Source organism: Marmota flaviventris, chromosome 2 (assembly GCF_047511675.1).
Source record: "Marmota flaviventris isolate mMarFla1 chromosome 2, mMarFla1.hap1, whole genome shotgun sequence".
NCBI classification, from domain to species: Eukaryota; Metazoa; Chordata; class Mammalia; order Rodentia; family Sciuridae; genus Marmota; species Marmota flaviventris.
The window spans coordinates 96,276,862-96,290,802 of record NC_092499.1 but is presented as its reverse complement, the minus strand read 5'-3'; the positions used below and the strand labels follow the sequence as shown (position 1 = coordinate 96,290,802).

General features: G+C 40.6%; 1 protein-coding gene across 1 annotated transcript in view; it reads left to right on the top strand.

The window, feature by feature from the left end:
• Positions 1 to 13,552, top strand: part of Fbn1 (fibrillin 1) — a 223,642-nt gene extending 210,090 nt beyond the window's left edge. Inside the window, exons 61-66 of the mRNA XM_027925732.3 lie at positions 1,562 to 1,678; positions 2,078 to 2,206; positions 3,163 to 3,282; positions 7,726 to 7,957; positions 10,878 to 11,052; positions 12,237 to 13,552. Coding sequence (XP_027781533.2) covers positions 1,562 to 1,678; positions 2,078 to 2,206; positions 3,163 to 3,282; positions 7,726 to 7,957; positions 10,878 to 11,052; positions 12,237 to 12,626 — 1,163 coding nt within the window. The 3' untranslated portion in view covers positions 12,627 to 13,552. The remainder of the gene's footprint in view (positions 1 to 1,561; positions 1,679 to 2,077; positions 2,207 to 3,162; positions 3,283 to 7,725; positions 7,958 to 10,877; positions 11,053 to 12,236) is intronic.
• Positions 13,553 to 13,941: the final 389 nt, after the last annotated feature.

Here is a 13,941-nt window from a genome sequence, read left to right as displayed (position 1 = left end):
TTATTGATTCTTCATTTTAATTCTTGCACTCACTCCAGTCATAATGGCAGCAGTTATGAAGTCAAACAACAATAAGTGTTGGTGAGGATGTGGGGAAAAAGGTACACTCATCCACTGCTGGTGGGACTGCAAATTGGTGCAGCCAATATGGAGATTCCTTGGAAAACTGGGAATGGAACCACCATTTGACCCAGCTATCCCTCTCCTCAATCTATACCCAAAGGACTTAAAATCAGCATGCTACAGAGACACAGCCACATTAATGTTTATAGCAGCACAATTCACAATAGCTAAACTATGGGAGCAACCTAGATGCCCTTCAGTGGATGAATGGATTAAAAATGTGGCATATATACACAATGGAATATTATTCACAATAAAAGAGAATAAAATCATGGCATTTGTAGGTAAATGGATGGAGTTAGAGAAGATAATGCTAAGTGAAGTTAGCCAATCCCAAAAAACCATATGCTGAATATTTACTCTGATAATAAGGAGGCTGACTCATAGTGGGGTAGGGAGGGGGAGCATGGGAGGAATAGACAAACTCTAGATAGGGCAGAGGGGTGGGAGGAAAAGGGAGGGGGCAGGGGATTAGAAATGATGGTGGAATGTGATGATCATTATTATCCAAAGTACATGTATGAAGACAGGAATTGGTGTGAACATACTATATATACAAACAGATATGAAAAACTGTGTACAACCAGAGATATGAAAAATTGTGCTCTATATGTATAATAAGAATTGTAATGCATTCTGCTATTATATATAAACAAAAAATAATTTTTAAAATTTACTAAAATTCAATTAAAAGCTAGATATTTTTAAATACTTTTGCAGTTCAAAATGAGCCTAGAAGTTGAGACTATGAGGAGAGAAGCCCAGTTATAATAGAGGAAGTTTATGAGATGAGAAATAATGTTGAATAAATATTGTAGTCAGCATTTTCTAAAGTGCTCTTAGCATATCAGATGAGGGTTTTGTTTTTGTTTTTGTTTTTCCCTTTCCCATATTTCCTTCTGGATTGCTCAATTTTGTTTTATCCAAAGGAGAATCCCTAACCAAAGAAGTCAGAAATTTTTGACTACTTCATTTGAGTAGATTAAAAACAGCAAACAGAAAAGGGCTAAACAAATTAATTTCCAGCCTCAACATTTCTTTTTAAGTTTCAACTTAAATGCATCTTTTCAATGCTCTAGAAATTTTTCAGGATCAGTTTTTCCTTCGCTTTCTAGTTTGTTTAAAATGTTAGAATGTATTTGAAATTCCTTTGTTGAAAAATTCCTACATTGCTAAAGGGAATTAGGTTATCCTTGGGTCACACAAAGAGCTATCTTATTTTTTATTAATTAATTAATTTATTTATTTATTTTGTCTAGATTGAAATCTTGTTTTATCTTTCAATGTCTTATCACCAAGGTTATTTCTAGCCATTTTCTGTGGCTGTGTTCTGGCCAGTGTCATGTAAGAATTACAAATAAAAACTTAGGGCTGCTACCTAGGGGCAGCTGTCTGTGTGGTCAGCCCAACTCCAATGCCATCTTGCATTTTCTTGTAGATCTTGATGAGTGTGCTACTAAGCAGCACAACTGCCAGTTCCTGTGTGTTAACACCATTGGTGGCTTCACTTGTAAATGTCCTCCTGGATTTACCCAGCACCACACTGCCTGCATTGGTAAGTGGAAAAGAAAAGAGCCCTGTGTGAATAATAGCTATTCACTTAAGGGATTATTTTCTATTTCCTCTGCTGTTGGGATAAGAAAACAAAAATATTGAAAAATGTGTTAGTGTGTGTGTGGACATATATAAGGGTTATTGGTCTTATTTGGCCTATTCTAAATCATTGTGTCCCTTTCCTTTTTTTAATATTTATTTTTTAGTTGTAGTTGAACAAAATACATGTATTTTATTTATTTATTTTTATGTGGTGCTGAGGATCAAACCCAGGGCCTTGCATGTGCTAGGCAAGTGCTCTACCACTGAGCCACAACCCCAGCCCTGTTCTTTTCTTTTAAACAGAACAAAGAGCACTTTGGGGAATTTTAATCCTGTTTTCTCCCTCTGCTTCTCATAGATAACAATGAATGCACCTCCGACATCAACCTGTGTGGCTCTAAGGGCATTTGCCAGAACACTCCTGGAAGCTTCACCTGTGAATGCCAGCGGGGATTCTCCCTTGACCAGAGTGGTGCCAGCTGTGAAGGTGGGTGGAGTCCTCAGTTGCGTGTAGCTAGCAGACCCTTGTGGAGGGGGACTATGTGGCTATCACCACCTTCAATCGTCATCTTCTATGAGATGTCAGGGCTGAGCTCAGGGGAAGCACCCAGCTGAAGCTGGCAACATTTTGCCTGGTTTGCATAGGTCCCATACCTTAGAGATTGATGCATGGTTGTGTTTATAACATGCTTTTGTTATACTAGGGATTGAACCCAGGGGTATTCAACCACTGAAGCCACATCCTCAGCCATTTTTTTTGTATTTTATTTTGAGATAGAGTCTCAGTTGCTCAGTTAGGGCCTCACTAATTTACTGAGACTGGCTTTGAACTTGTGATCCCCCAGCCTTAGCCTCCTGAGCCACTGGGATTACCAGCGTGCATCATGGCGCCCAGCTATAATATACTCTTCCTAGGTATAACAAAACTTTTCTGCTAAGTTAATAATGTGATCTAATGGGAATAACTCAGTCAAGAAAAATAGCTAGATTCCTGGTTATTGTGTCCTGAGCCATAAAGGAATTTCCCCAATGTGCACTAAACATATAAGGAATAACTCTTCTACTAATAGGTAATTAAAAGTTTAAATGACATTTTTAGGATTTTATTTTTGCATTGACACCTTTTGACTTCTAATTCTAGTACAGGTAAGGAAACACAAATAATGTATAGAGCTGTCCCACAGAATGCTTTGAGCTTTGCACAAATTTCAACATGATCTTTATTTTGTAGACTTTATTGGGAATCCCTGAATGTTTTTCTTCTTAGACTTATTAAAAGCTCTATAGTAGATATTTTGAAGTTTTGGGTGGTAGAATAATTTTTAGGAAACAGATTCTCACTAGAATTGCCATTCACCTCCACATGCACATACCTGTGGCTTCAGAGAGTGACTCCGAGATCAATGTTGATGTGGCTTAAAGTCAACTCTACTTCTTTTTCAGATGTGGATGAGTGTGAAGGCAACCACCGCTGCCAGCATGGCTGCCAGAACATCATTGGAGGCTATAGGTGCAGCTGTCCCCAGGGCTACCTTCAGCATTACCAGTGGAACCAGTGTGTCGGCAAGTAGCTTCTACTTTTACTTGTTTCAGTGTATCACTCTCAACTTCTATGAGGCAAACTTGGCTCTTTCTGAAAACCTTTGTTTGGTTATTGAAGCAACAAGTACTAATTTCAAATTGCCCTAACCTGATTAAAACCAAAGGGGAGTAACAGTCTTTGCAAAATAGCAAACTAAGAAAAAATATTATGATGAAGTAGCTTTGAAAGCATCTGTAATGAAATGTCCTTAGAATTCCTTGACTATCAACACCCCCCTGCCTTTCTGGGGCCTTCTAGAACACTTGCATTCTCTTTATATCAGAGGCCAACAAATTCTACTTCTGACTGAAATATCAGCCAGAGGCTATTTTGGGTGACTCATTGACCTGAAGAAACGGAAGTAGTTCTGTTCAGCCCTACGCATCCTTGAGGCAGAAAGCAAACTGCAGAGACAGAATTTTTTCAGGATGGCTAAATTCTTTTGATAATTAAGGGAGATCAACAGACTCCCTCATTAAGTTGAAATGATACAATCTTTGATTCCACAATGTCATGGGAAAATAACTCTTAATACATATCAGAAGGACACCAGAGATGATCTAGCTCAAGCCCTTTGGTTTAACTAATGAGGATCCAGAAGCTCGGGGAAGGAATAAGATGTCTTTGTTCTTTTATGACATGTCTGGAACTGGAACCCAAGGCCTTTAACTTTCAAGTACCATGGTCACTTATTTTTTCATTCAGCAAGTTATCTAGGAGCACCACCACAAGCTTGGTGCTTGGGTAACCTGTTCTAGCTGATGCATTCTTAGGTACAGAGACCTCCTTAGCAAAAACTCGAGAAATTATTGCTTCCTGGGCAAATGTTCTACTTTACCCCGAATGAAGACATATTTAGTGTGTTTTCACTTACCAAATTGTCTCTCATCTAGTTTGATTCTGTAGGAGACAGTTTTTCAGAGAGGTGTGTGGGCTGGCTAAGTGGCCCCAGTGCTAGAAGAGTTTAGATTACACAACTGTCTGTGCAATCCGGTTTTAATAAAAACATCTTTGTTCATTATCAACTTAAGGATGGTGGAGGTGGGGGTCTTTGATTTGGATCAGCAGTTTCTGACATTGCTCACAAAACTTCAGAGTGAACTTCATTGATTCGATACCCAGTATATGAGCCTTTTTGTTATCGTTATGCAGGTTGCTTGAACAAATTTGGAGCTATAAGGAAAATTGTTAAAGAGGACAACTTTAGTCCAGGGATATTAGAGACCGTCAGGCTTTGCCCTAGTTGCCTGGAGAATCTGTTTTGGTCCTATGAAGATCATTTCCTGGCTGGATGATCTGAAAGAATAAGTTGATTAGGAAGAAGTTTGGGGATCCTGATGTCCCCCCAAAAGCAAACTGACCTCATAAATCTCAAGAATTAGAGTTCTCCAGAATGAGTACTGCCCTGGGCTTAGAATGGCTTCCTAAGAGCCATGCAGAACAGATCTGTTGCACCAGCCCCACCTGAATCTCACTCCTATCTGTCCTCAGGTTCACTCTCCCCAATGCCTGGGTTTGGAGAAAAGTGCCACTGATTTCATTGCAAATACCAAATTTTAAGCTTGCAGTTGGAGTCAGCCCATTTTGCCCTAGACAAATTTACTAAAAAGAACCTGATCAGGCATTTGAGTTTTTCCTGCTGGTACTCCCTAATACCACAGCTAATTTACACTCTGAGCTGATACTGGAGCCTCCAATTGTAGAGGTCAAACTGGTGCTATTGATTCACTTTTGTGAAGTAGTTTTCAGAGACCCTAATGCTGTTTCAATAAAAGTAGAATTGTCTCTTTTTTATAAAAAGAACAGACCCTTTATCGATTGAAATACCAAATGAAAGAATAAGACAAATATTTCAGAGTGTAGAAAAATTCCCTGCAGAGCCATTTGCCCCTGGATACATGGGATGAAAAAGGTTGAAAAAAATGCAGAACACATTCACCAAATTGAGGAGTGTGGATATTGATGAGAAGGTTTGGTGAACAGGTTTTCTAGCTGTAAACACTGAACATCTGCCGATTTCTTATCTTAATCTGTGCTTCACTCCGTCACAACTCTCTGAGCCAGATCAGTAAATTTAATTTACACTTTTATTAAATTCTCAGGAGGGAAAAAAAAGTAAAATACGATAGAAAAATTATGAAAGGGAAGGAGGAGAGTTCCTGGTTGGGATGAGTGTTTGTAATAACACAGACAGAGGCTCTAAATTAAGAAGAACCTCAGAGATTATCTAGTCTGACCTCTTTCCTAACATATAAACCCCTCTCCAGCCTCCTCATCATTCCAGTTTGACCTGAAGACCACTTTGAAAGGCACTTATTTTCTCCCCAGATAGCCCAATCTAGATACAGACAACTTTAATACTTAGAAATGTCTTTTTTATAAGGGACAAACTTTCCCTCCCCCTAACTTCTAACCAATGGTCCTTTTGCCTTTTGTCAAAAAGCAGAATAAACTGAGCGATGTATTGAGAGATCTTTCCCTTTGTCCACCCATGCCTTATAGGCTTTATCAGTCAGGGTCCCAGCAAGAAACACATGGCTGAGCCCAATCCAGAGTGGAGGACAAGGAAACAGAGCTGTAGACACTCCACAAAGATCAGCTTCCTGAGAGTGTGCCCTGGAGGAGCCGGGAAAAGAGGGCCAGGCCAGGGCTTCTCCCTACCCAAGAAAACACCCTCAGCCCTGGAGTCTGACAGAGGGCTTAGTGCCCGTGGTCTTCATGAGCCTCTATCACACATCTCATCCCTAATTTAAAATTAGGGGAAAAAGAACACAGATAGTGGCCCATTCCACTATTTATATTTTAGAAACCTGTAGCCTCAGGTGGGGGACTTTAGAATCCTTGGATACAGAGGATCTTCAAACAGATATAGTCAGGCTCACACACCCATAGTTGGAGGGGCAGAGGGAAGGAGGAAAAGATACAATCAAGCACCCTGCCCCCACCACTTTTACTCACCTATGTTCTAACTTAAAAAAAAAAAGAATAAAAATAGATTTATTGGGTATTTTTTTCCATTACAGATGAATATGCCTTAGCAAAGAAGGTAAAGCTAATTATGGGAGAAAGGCAGCACCAATTTAAATGTGAGCGAGTTTCTTGAGAGTAGCAGTGGTGTGAAGAAAATCACCTTTCACAGTCAGAAACAGCTGCCTGTGAATCTCAGCCTTGCTGCAACCAGCTGTGAGATCAGGAGAAGCTCTCTAAACCTTACCTTCTCTGTTTATAGAACAGGGAATAGGACCCCCACCTCTCAGGACTGTAGGAAGGTTGCCTAAAGGAGTGTGAAACACCTACTATCTTATCTGTTGGTCAGTGGGTATCTAATAAGGTTCTTTTCCTTCCCCTCTTGCTAAGCAAATATTCACTAAGTGAAGAGCAATCCAATCTACCTGTAGTCACATGAACATGTGCTTGGAAATGGGCTGGAGCAATTAAGAAATGTCTTACCAGCAAGTTTCCAACCTGCCATACAAAGGCAGGTCTACAAAACTGTATTGGAGATTTCAAAAAAAGTATAAATTGGAAGTAATGAGAAATTCAGTTTTCTTCCTTTGAGTTGAATTTTTTAAAGTTAGATTATTTTCCCTTCTTCTTACCACCAGATTTGGCAGGTCGCTGTGGGTATCCAGTCCTGCAGCATCTGTCTGTCTTGTGGGTTTCCCACAGTTAATTGCTCCAGAAGTCTGCACCAAATCTCTTCCAGCCTCAAATAACTTTCAACATGGTTCAGACACTCGGGGAAGGAGGCTGGTTTGGATGCAGTGGGGTGTGCCACTCAGAGATGGGAACAGACATACCAGAAGGCACTATTCATCTCAAGAACAAGCACCTAAGGGCTTTTGCGGATTGTTGAAAAGGAAGTCCAAATGGGGCGGACACTTCCTGCAGAATAATAGCCCTCCCCAATGCTGCACATCCCGTGAAAAGAGGGCTGAAAGAGTAACCTCCAGGGAAATATTTTGTTTCTGCTTTTGAGATACTTGTCCCATTGCTGGGCACTTGTGAAGCAAGAGTACAGAGAACTACACAAATTCTTCCTTCCATTACATCCCTGGACCCTGAATCTGAGCTGTGAACCAGCCCCACATTCCTTACTGGATGTTTGCATGGAGCAGAACATACTAGTGTTAGTTTCCTATGAGAACTGGAGTCTGCTGCTCCTCAGAATGCCATCCTCCAGTCCTCTCCTCCCAGCACTTTAGACCTCATCTGCCACAATTAGTCATGACATGGCAAGAGGCCGCATCCACGTCCACATCTTGCTCTGTTGTTCTTCTCTCCACCCTGGCCACCCCTGCCTGCCTTCCCCTCCTGAGAGCTTAGCTGGAGGCCAGTGGCCAGCCATAGTGGCCTGGCCCAGACCCCTCATTAGAAATCTCCGGTCAGTGTCACACATCCCTGTCTTCTTGTTTTCCCTGCAGATGAAAACGAATGCCTCAGTGCTCACATCTGCGGAGGAGCCTCCTGTCACAACACCCTGGGAAGCTACAAGTGCATGTGTCCTGCTGGCTTCCAGTACGAACAGTTCAGTGGGGGCTGCCAAGACATCAATGAATGTGGCTCCTCACAGGCCCCCTGCAGTTATGGCTGCTCTAACACCGAAGGTGGCTACCTGTGTGGCTGTCCACCTGGTTACTTCCGAATAGGCCAAGGGTAAGCACTACTCCTCCTGGTTGACAATGCTTGTATTCATACCATAGGAGTATATTTAACTCAACATTGCCTGTCTCATGAGAGGAGAACCATACTGTTTGTTCCCTTAGGTTATTTTATTTGTAAGGAGGCATCTGGATTTCTGAAGATGTCTAGAACATCGAACCAAGGAAACTGTATTGTAAATTTCCCACTGTGTGACTTCTCAGTCCCATTCTCTTGATCTTCAGATCTTGTTGGGAAGTTATTCTTCTCTCCATGGCACAACTGGACTCAGGCTGCCCACTGTTGGCCCACCCTTGTGCTGGGGCAGGCAGGATCCTCCTAGCTTCGGATGCCCTCTTGTCCAGCTCCCCCGAGGATAAGTCATACAGAGAACTAGTCCAGATAATATAAATTTGAATTTATATTAAAAATTATCAACTGAGCATTAAACATTGAGTTGAAGTAATTAAGGTATTTTCCAGGTAGAAAATTTCACCAAATTTTAGCAAGGTATGGTGGCACATGCCATAATCCCAGCAATTCAAGAGCCTACAGCAGGAGGATCACAAGTTGGAGGACAGTCTGAGAAATTTAGCAAGACTCTGTCTCAAAGTAAAACAAAGGAAAGAAGAAAAGGGCTTGGGATATAACTCCGTAGTAAAGCACCCTGGGTTCACTCCCCATAACTAACTAACTAAATAAATGTCATCTAAGAAAAAAAGAAAAGAAAGTCTCACCAAATTATATGCATGTGTATGTGAGAGTTGGAACAGGGAAGGCATTTTTTAATTCAACTCAATGATTTCAAACTTTAGAGGTAAGTTTTCAAAGTTTAGATATTTTCCCCTGCTGAATTAATCTGACTTGGGTGTCCATCTAGTTTTAGCTATCCTGTGAAGAGTTCTGACTTCAATTTTCAGTTAGGAACACACAGACACTAAATCTACATGCACTCCTGCATACTCTCCTCATTCACACACACACAAGCACCCACAGAGTTACATATGCACACACACATATACACACTCATACCAAATTATTGATTTAGTGGTCTTGATTTCCTGGGCATGTGATTTGTCGTGGGTCTGGGTAAACTTGAAGATAAAAGAATGTTTCCTGGGAAAGTATACAGGATGCCAGCAACAGAACACAAATTCCCCAGGTGGTGGTGTCTGACTCTCGGTCCATTCATACTTTATAGTTTAATGCCAGAACATTTTTCCCAGCAAAAATTGTGACACTCCAAATTGGCTTTTGGCCAGTGGGATTTTAGTCACACTTCTTATAAGTAGTGCTCTTGGGATATGAAAAGAAGTTCTGAGAAAAGAATCAAAGCCTGAATATTTTGATTTAACCTCCCAATAACTTAATCATTATGAGAATGAGCATATATCATTTCATCCATTTTATTGTTTCTAGCATTTTATTGTTTTATTATTTCATATTGCAAGATAAACAAGGAAGAAAATGTGTTGGACCTGAGCAAGATTGTGGAAAATAGTAGGAACCTATAAATTGCTATGAAATACAATATTTTACTCATTGGTATTGTAATTTGAATCCTAAGGGCATACAGGGAAAATTAGTTGTAAAGAGTAGGTCAACTATTACAGAAAAATAGATAAGTAATATTTGGTCTACATTTAGCTGCATTAGTAGAAATCTACCCTTTATAACAGTTTTGGCTTCTACTCACTAGAGTGGATTCTACCCCAAAATAAAGACTTTTTATAGGATCATTCAAATGTTTCAACACATTTGGAAAGGGGAACCTGATAAATACACATTCCAAGTGGCCTCTGAAATAGTAAGCAGAATAACAAAACAAGGTACTTGTGAAACATGCAAGCCTCACTCCATAACTTGGCTTTGATAATTGAAAGGCAAAGAAAAACAGCTGAACTGGATCTCTCCTGGGCATGGGTTTGTTTATCCAGCTTCACATGAGTCAAAGCCAATGGCCCTAGTGGTTTTGAATGACTTGAAACAGTTTCCCACACTTGGGCAAGCTCTGATTCTTCAAGCATTTTATATGTTGATATATATACTAATTATATGTATAGTGTAGTATATGTAATACACATTGCACATCTTCACAGTTTATTACTAAATTAACCCTCAATTATTTCTTATGACTTTCTTACCTAGAGTAAGTAAAAATGAGAGGTCAAAGACTAGAAGTGATTGCTTGGGGGCTTGAGTAAGGAAAGGTGGTATTGGCACTGGAAGAGGCCAAGAACTTGGACAGTGAACCCAGAGACACAGAGAGCTAAGGAAGGAACACTCTGAACTTACAATAACCTTCTCAAACCAGCAGGGGGCAGTAGTAGTGGTGGTGGTGGTAGTAGCAGTAGTAGTAGTAGTAGTAGTAGTAGTAGTAGTAGTAGAAGTAGTAGTAGCGGTAGCAGTGAGAACTGACGAGTTCTAACCACAACAAGGTCAAAGTAGAGAATGAAGAACAAATACAGTGTCCAGGCAAGATGCCCCAAACATGGCCCATTCGTCCAAGTCCTTGATGTTTCCTGGAGGTGGAGATGGGAAAAGACCTTTCTCACATGCATAGAGTCTGATTCACAAAAATAAGGCATATTTAACTTAGTGTCCCTTCATCCCCCATTCTTCTTTGGTTTTCAATTTGTATCCCCCTCCCCTGAACAAGTATTACAAAATTCCTACCCTGGTTGGTTTGGGAAATGAAGGGATAAATAAATATGCAAAACAGCATCTTGAGATGTAATAGAAAAAAAAATCAATAAACTCACAAGACTGGGAATGAGAGACCCAAAATAGAAGACCTTGGTGTGGTTCTAGCACCAGCTGATCATCCAACGGACAAATAGTCAACGTGCTCAGATCAGGCTTCTCCAGAATTCTCATATGGCATCCCTTGTGCCCTGGTCTTAATGAAAAACGCTTATGCTCCCTTTTGATGCAGGCACTGTGTTTCTGGAATGGGCATGGGCCGAGGAGGCTCAGATGCACCTGTTAGTGGTGAAATGGATGACAATTCACTTTCCCCAGAGGCTTGCTATGAGTGTAAGATCAATGGCTACCCCAAACGAGGCAGGAAACGAAGAAGTGCTAATGAAACAGATGCCTCCAATATCAAGGTAGGTCAGAAGGTTTCTCCTGCTGTATCCTATTGTGGAAACCCTTCCCAGATTCCTGTGGTTTCCTCTAAGGATGCTCCAAAGTGTGAAAAACCTCCCCAGGGAGAAAATCCAGACATTCCCTGAGCTCTGGGCTGCATTTTATAAGAGGTTGTGAGGCTTTCTGAAGTTCCTTACTCTTTTCGGGAGTGGCCATCCGAAGGTTTTCACATACTTACTCATTTCCTCTGTCTGGCCAAAAAGAAAGTCAAACACCCACCCAAAGTCTGCTGAAAAGACAAGGCCTGAGATCCAGCACAGCAAGTGGGCAGAATAGCGAAGTGACATAGTGCTCCCTACACAGGGACGCCAAGTTCTGAAAGCTAGAGGCTCCTCTACTGAAAGGAACCATGTGGAGTGTGAGGGAACTTGGACTGTAGACAAGAACAACACAGAGCTCAAGCAGCCTGGCTTTCTTTGCCTGCGGCTGCAGCAGCCTCTCAGTCAACTCGGAAATGCACAGATATTCACCCAGCCCTCTGGCTCCTGGCCGGAGAATCCAGCACATGTGGTCCCAGAGAGGCAAGCAAGAAGCCAGGTGAAAAGCATTGACTATTAGCAGGTCATCACAGTCAGGAAGTAGGTTCCTAGGTGTGTCCTGAGGAGGGGGTGGTAGTGTGTCAGTGAACAAAATTAAAAGAGACTGGTTCTTAGTATCAGTGGTACAACCACCTGCTGTGGTTTGGGAAATGAGATTAGTCTTTGGAAAGAAAATAATCTATTAGAACAGCAGTTCTCAAACTTGAGCATGCCTCTGAATCACCTGGAAGGGTTATTAACATGGAATGCCGGGAGATTTGATTCAGGGAATTTGATTCAGTAGGTCTGGGTGGTGCTGAGAATTTGCACATCTAACAGATTCCCAGGTGATGCTGATACTGCTGGTTCAGAAACATACAAGTGGCTTCAAAGACGGGTGACTTCCTTCCTGAGTTCAGTTTAACAGTTTTTAGTATTATTAATATGTGCTGATTTAAACACATTTGTGGTTTAAACAAAGTGCTTGATGAATGTGCATTTTCACCACAGCATGTACAACATGGACAGAAATTTGTATTAGCATAAAAGTCTATTCCCTTTTTCTTTAATATGAGAATGAAGTGGCATATTTACACAGAATTTAAAACATTTTCGTATCTCCCCAGGATCTGTCTGAAACAGAAGCCAACGTGAGTCTTGCAAGTTGGGATGTTGAGAAGACAGCCACCTTTGCTTTCAATATTTCCCATGTCAGTAATAAGGTCCGAATCCTAGAACTCCTTCCAGCCCTCACAACTCTGACGAATCACAACAGATACTTGATTGAATCTGGAAATGAAGATGGCTTCTTTAAAATCAACCAAAAGGAAGGGATCAGCTACCTCCACTTTACCAAGAAGAAGCCAGTGGCTGGAACCTACTCGTTACAAATCAGTAGTACTCCTCTTTACAGAAAGAAAGAACTTGACCAGCTAGAAGACAGACATGACAAAGACTACCTCAGTGGTGAACTGGGTGATAATCTGAAGATGAAAATTCAGATTTTGCTTCATTAATTCACCATCCAGAGACCAAATAATTAAAAGAAAAACAACTATAGATAGGTAGAATTATATTCCTCCCCCCATCAGAATCTTCATATTATAGGTACAGTCTTTCACCAAGTAAATTTTTATAAATAGGCACTATTCTTGTATTTCAAAAGCAAGGTACAGGCGGTTACCCTAGTTGAACAACCACTTTCTCAGGCTTCTCATATGTGTAGCTAAGCTACCTGGTCATGTGTTGATTCTTGAAAACTGGGACCTGTATATCCACTGGGGGGTCTTGGCCCATCTTGCCAATGTGTCCCTCCCAGCAGGTGGACAGGAATGTGCTTTCATTTGATGGACTATTCTGTTGTTATTGGTTTTTTTTCTCTTCAAATTTTGAAACTCTGCTTCTCCAAATACAAGTATTAGATTGGCCATTTATCATACCTATTTGGTGCTAGTAAATTTTCAAACTAGATTTATAAATGCACTGTAATATTTACACAACCTAGAAACCAAATTGCAAGTCTCCAGTTCAAATACTTCATTAATTTCAATCAACCAAAGTTAGTTCAATAGCTTATCTCAGTTATGAGTATAATACATTTCATGTAAATTAAGTGTGTGTATACTGTAATCGTGCTATTTTTTATCATTGAAACATTTATAAACTAGAATAATAATGCCCTTAATGTGAGGGTTTGTAATGGTGCTTATTAAGACCAAAGACTTGTTAAATGTCTACACCAAGTGGTAATGGAATTTCCGTGACTGGCCCACATGTGCACTGAGGTTGGGAAGGACCAGGAACCCACCTCAGCAGCCAGAGGATTACCAGTGCACCCTTCGTCGCAGAATGTGCAATATGCCAAAATTACTCTAGGTCATTCCTGTCAGCAAGGGGTCAATGTCATAAGTGTCACAATAAAACAATCTCTTCTTTTTTTTTAGTTTACCCCTTGGCTTTGTGTTCTTGCATGGATTTGGGGTTGGAGGGGCCTTTCTGGAGGCTAAATAAAGTCTCCTGGATTTAAATTATTCTGGGGTCTGTTATTTATGGATAATAAAGGTGCCATATGTATAACCACTAGAAGAACAAATGAACACATCTGAATTAGTCCCTTACTATATTCATTAAAGATGGCAGAGTGCTGGTCATAATAACCTCACTTACTAATAAGAAATTTAGACTGTCATTTCTAAAACATGATCTCATTAATCCTGAGACTTTATAAACTCCCAGATTTAAATACTTCCAAATATGAAGTTGTCATTGTCTTAGATCACTCAAATTTCATTAAAGAAGATTTATGCCCCTTTCCCTCAAATACCCAGTGTT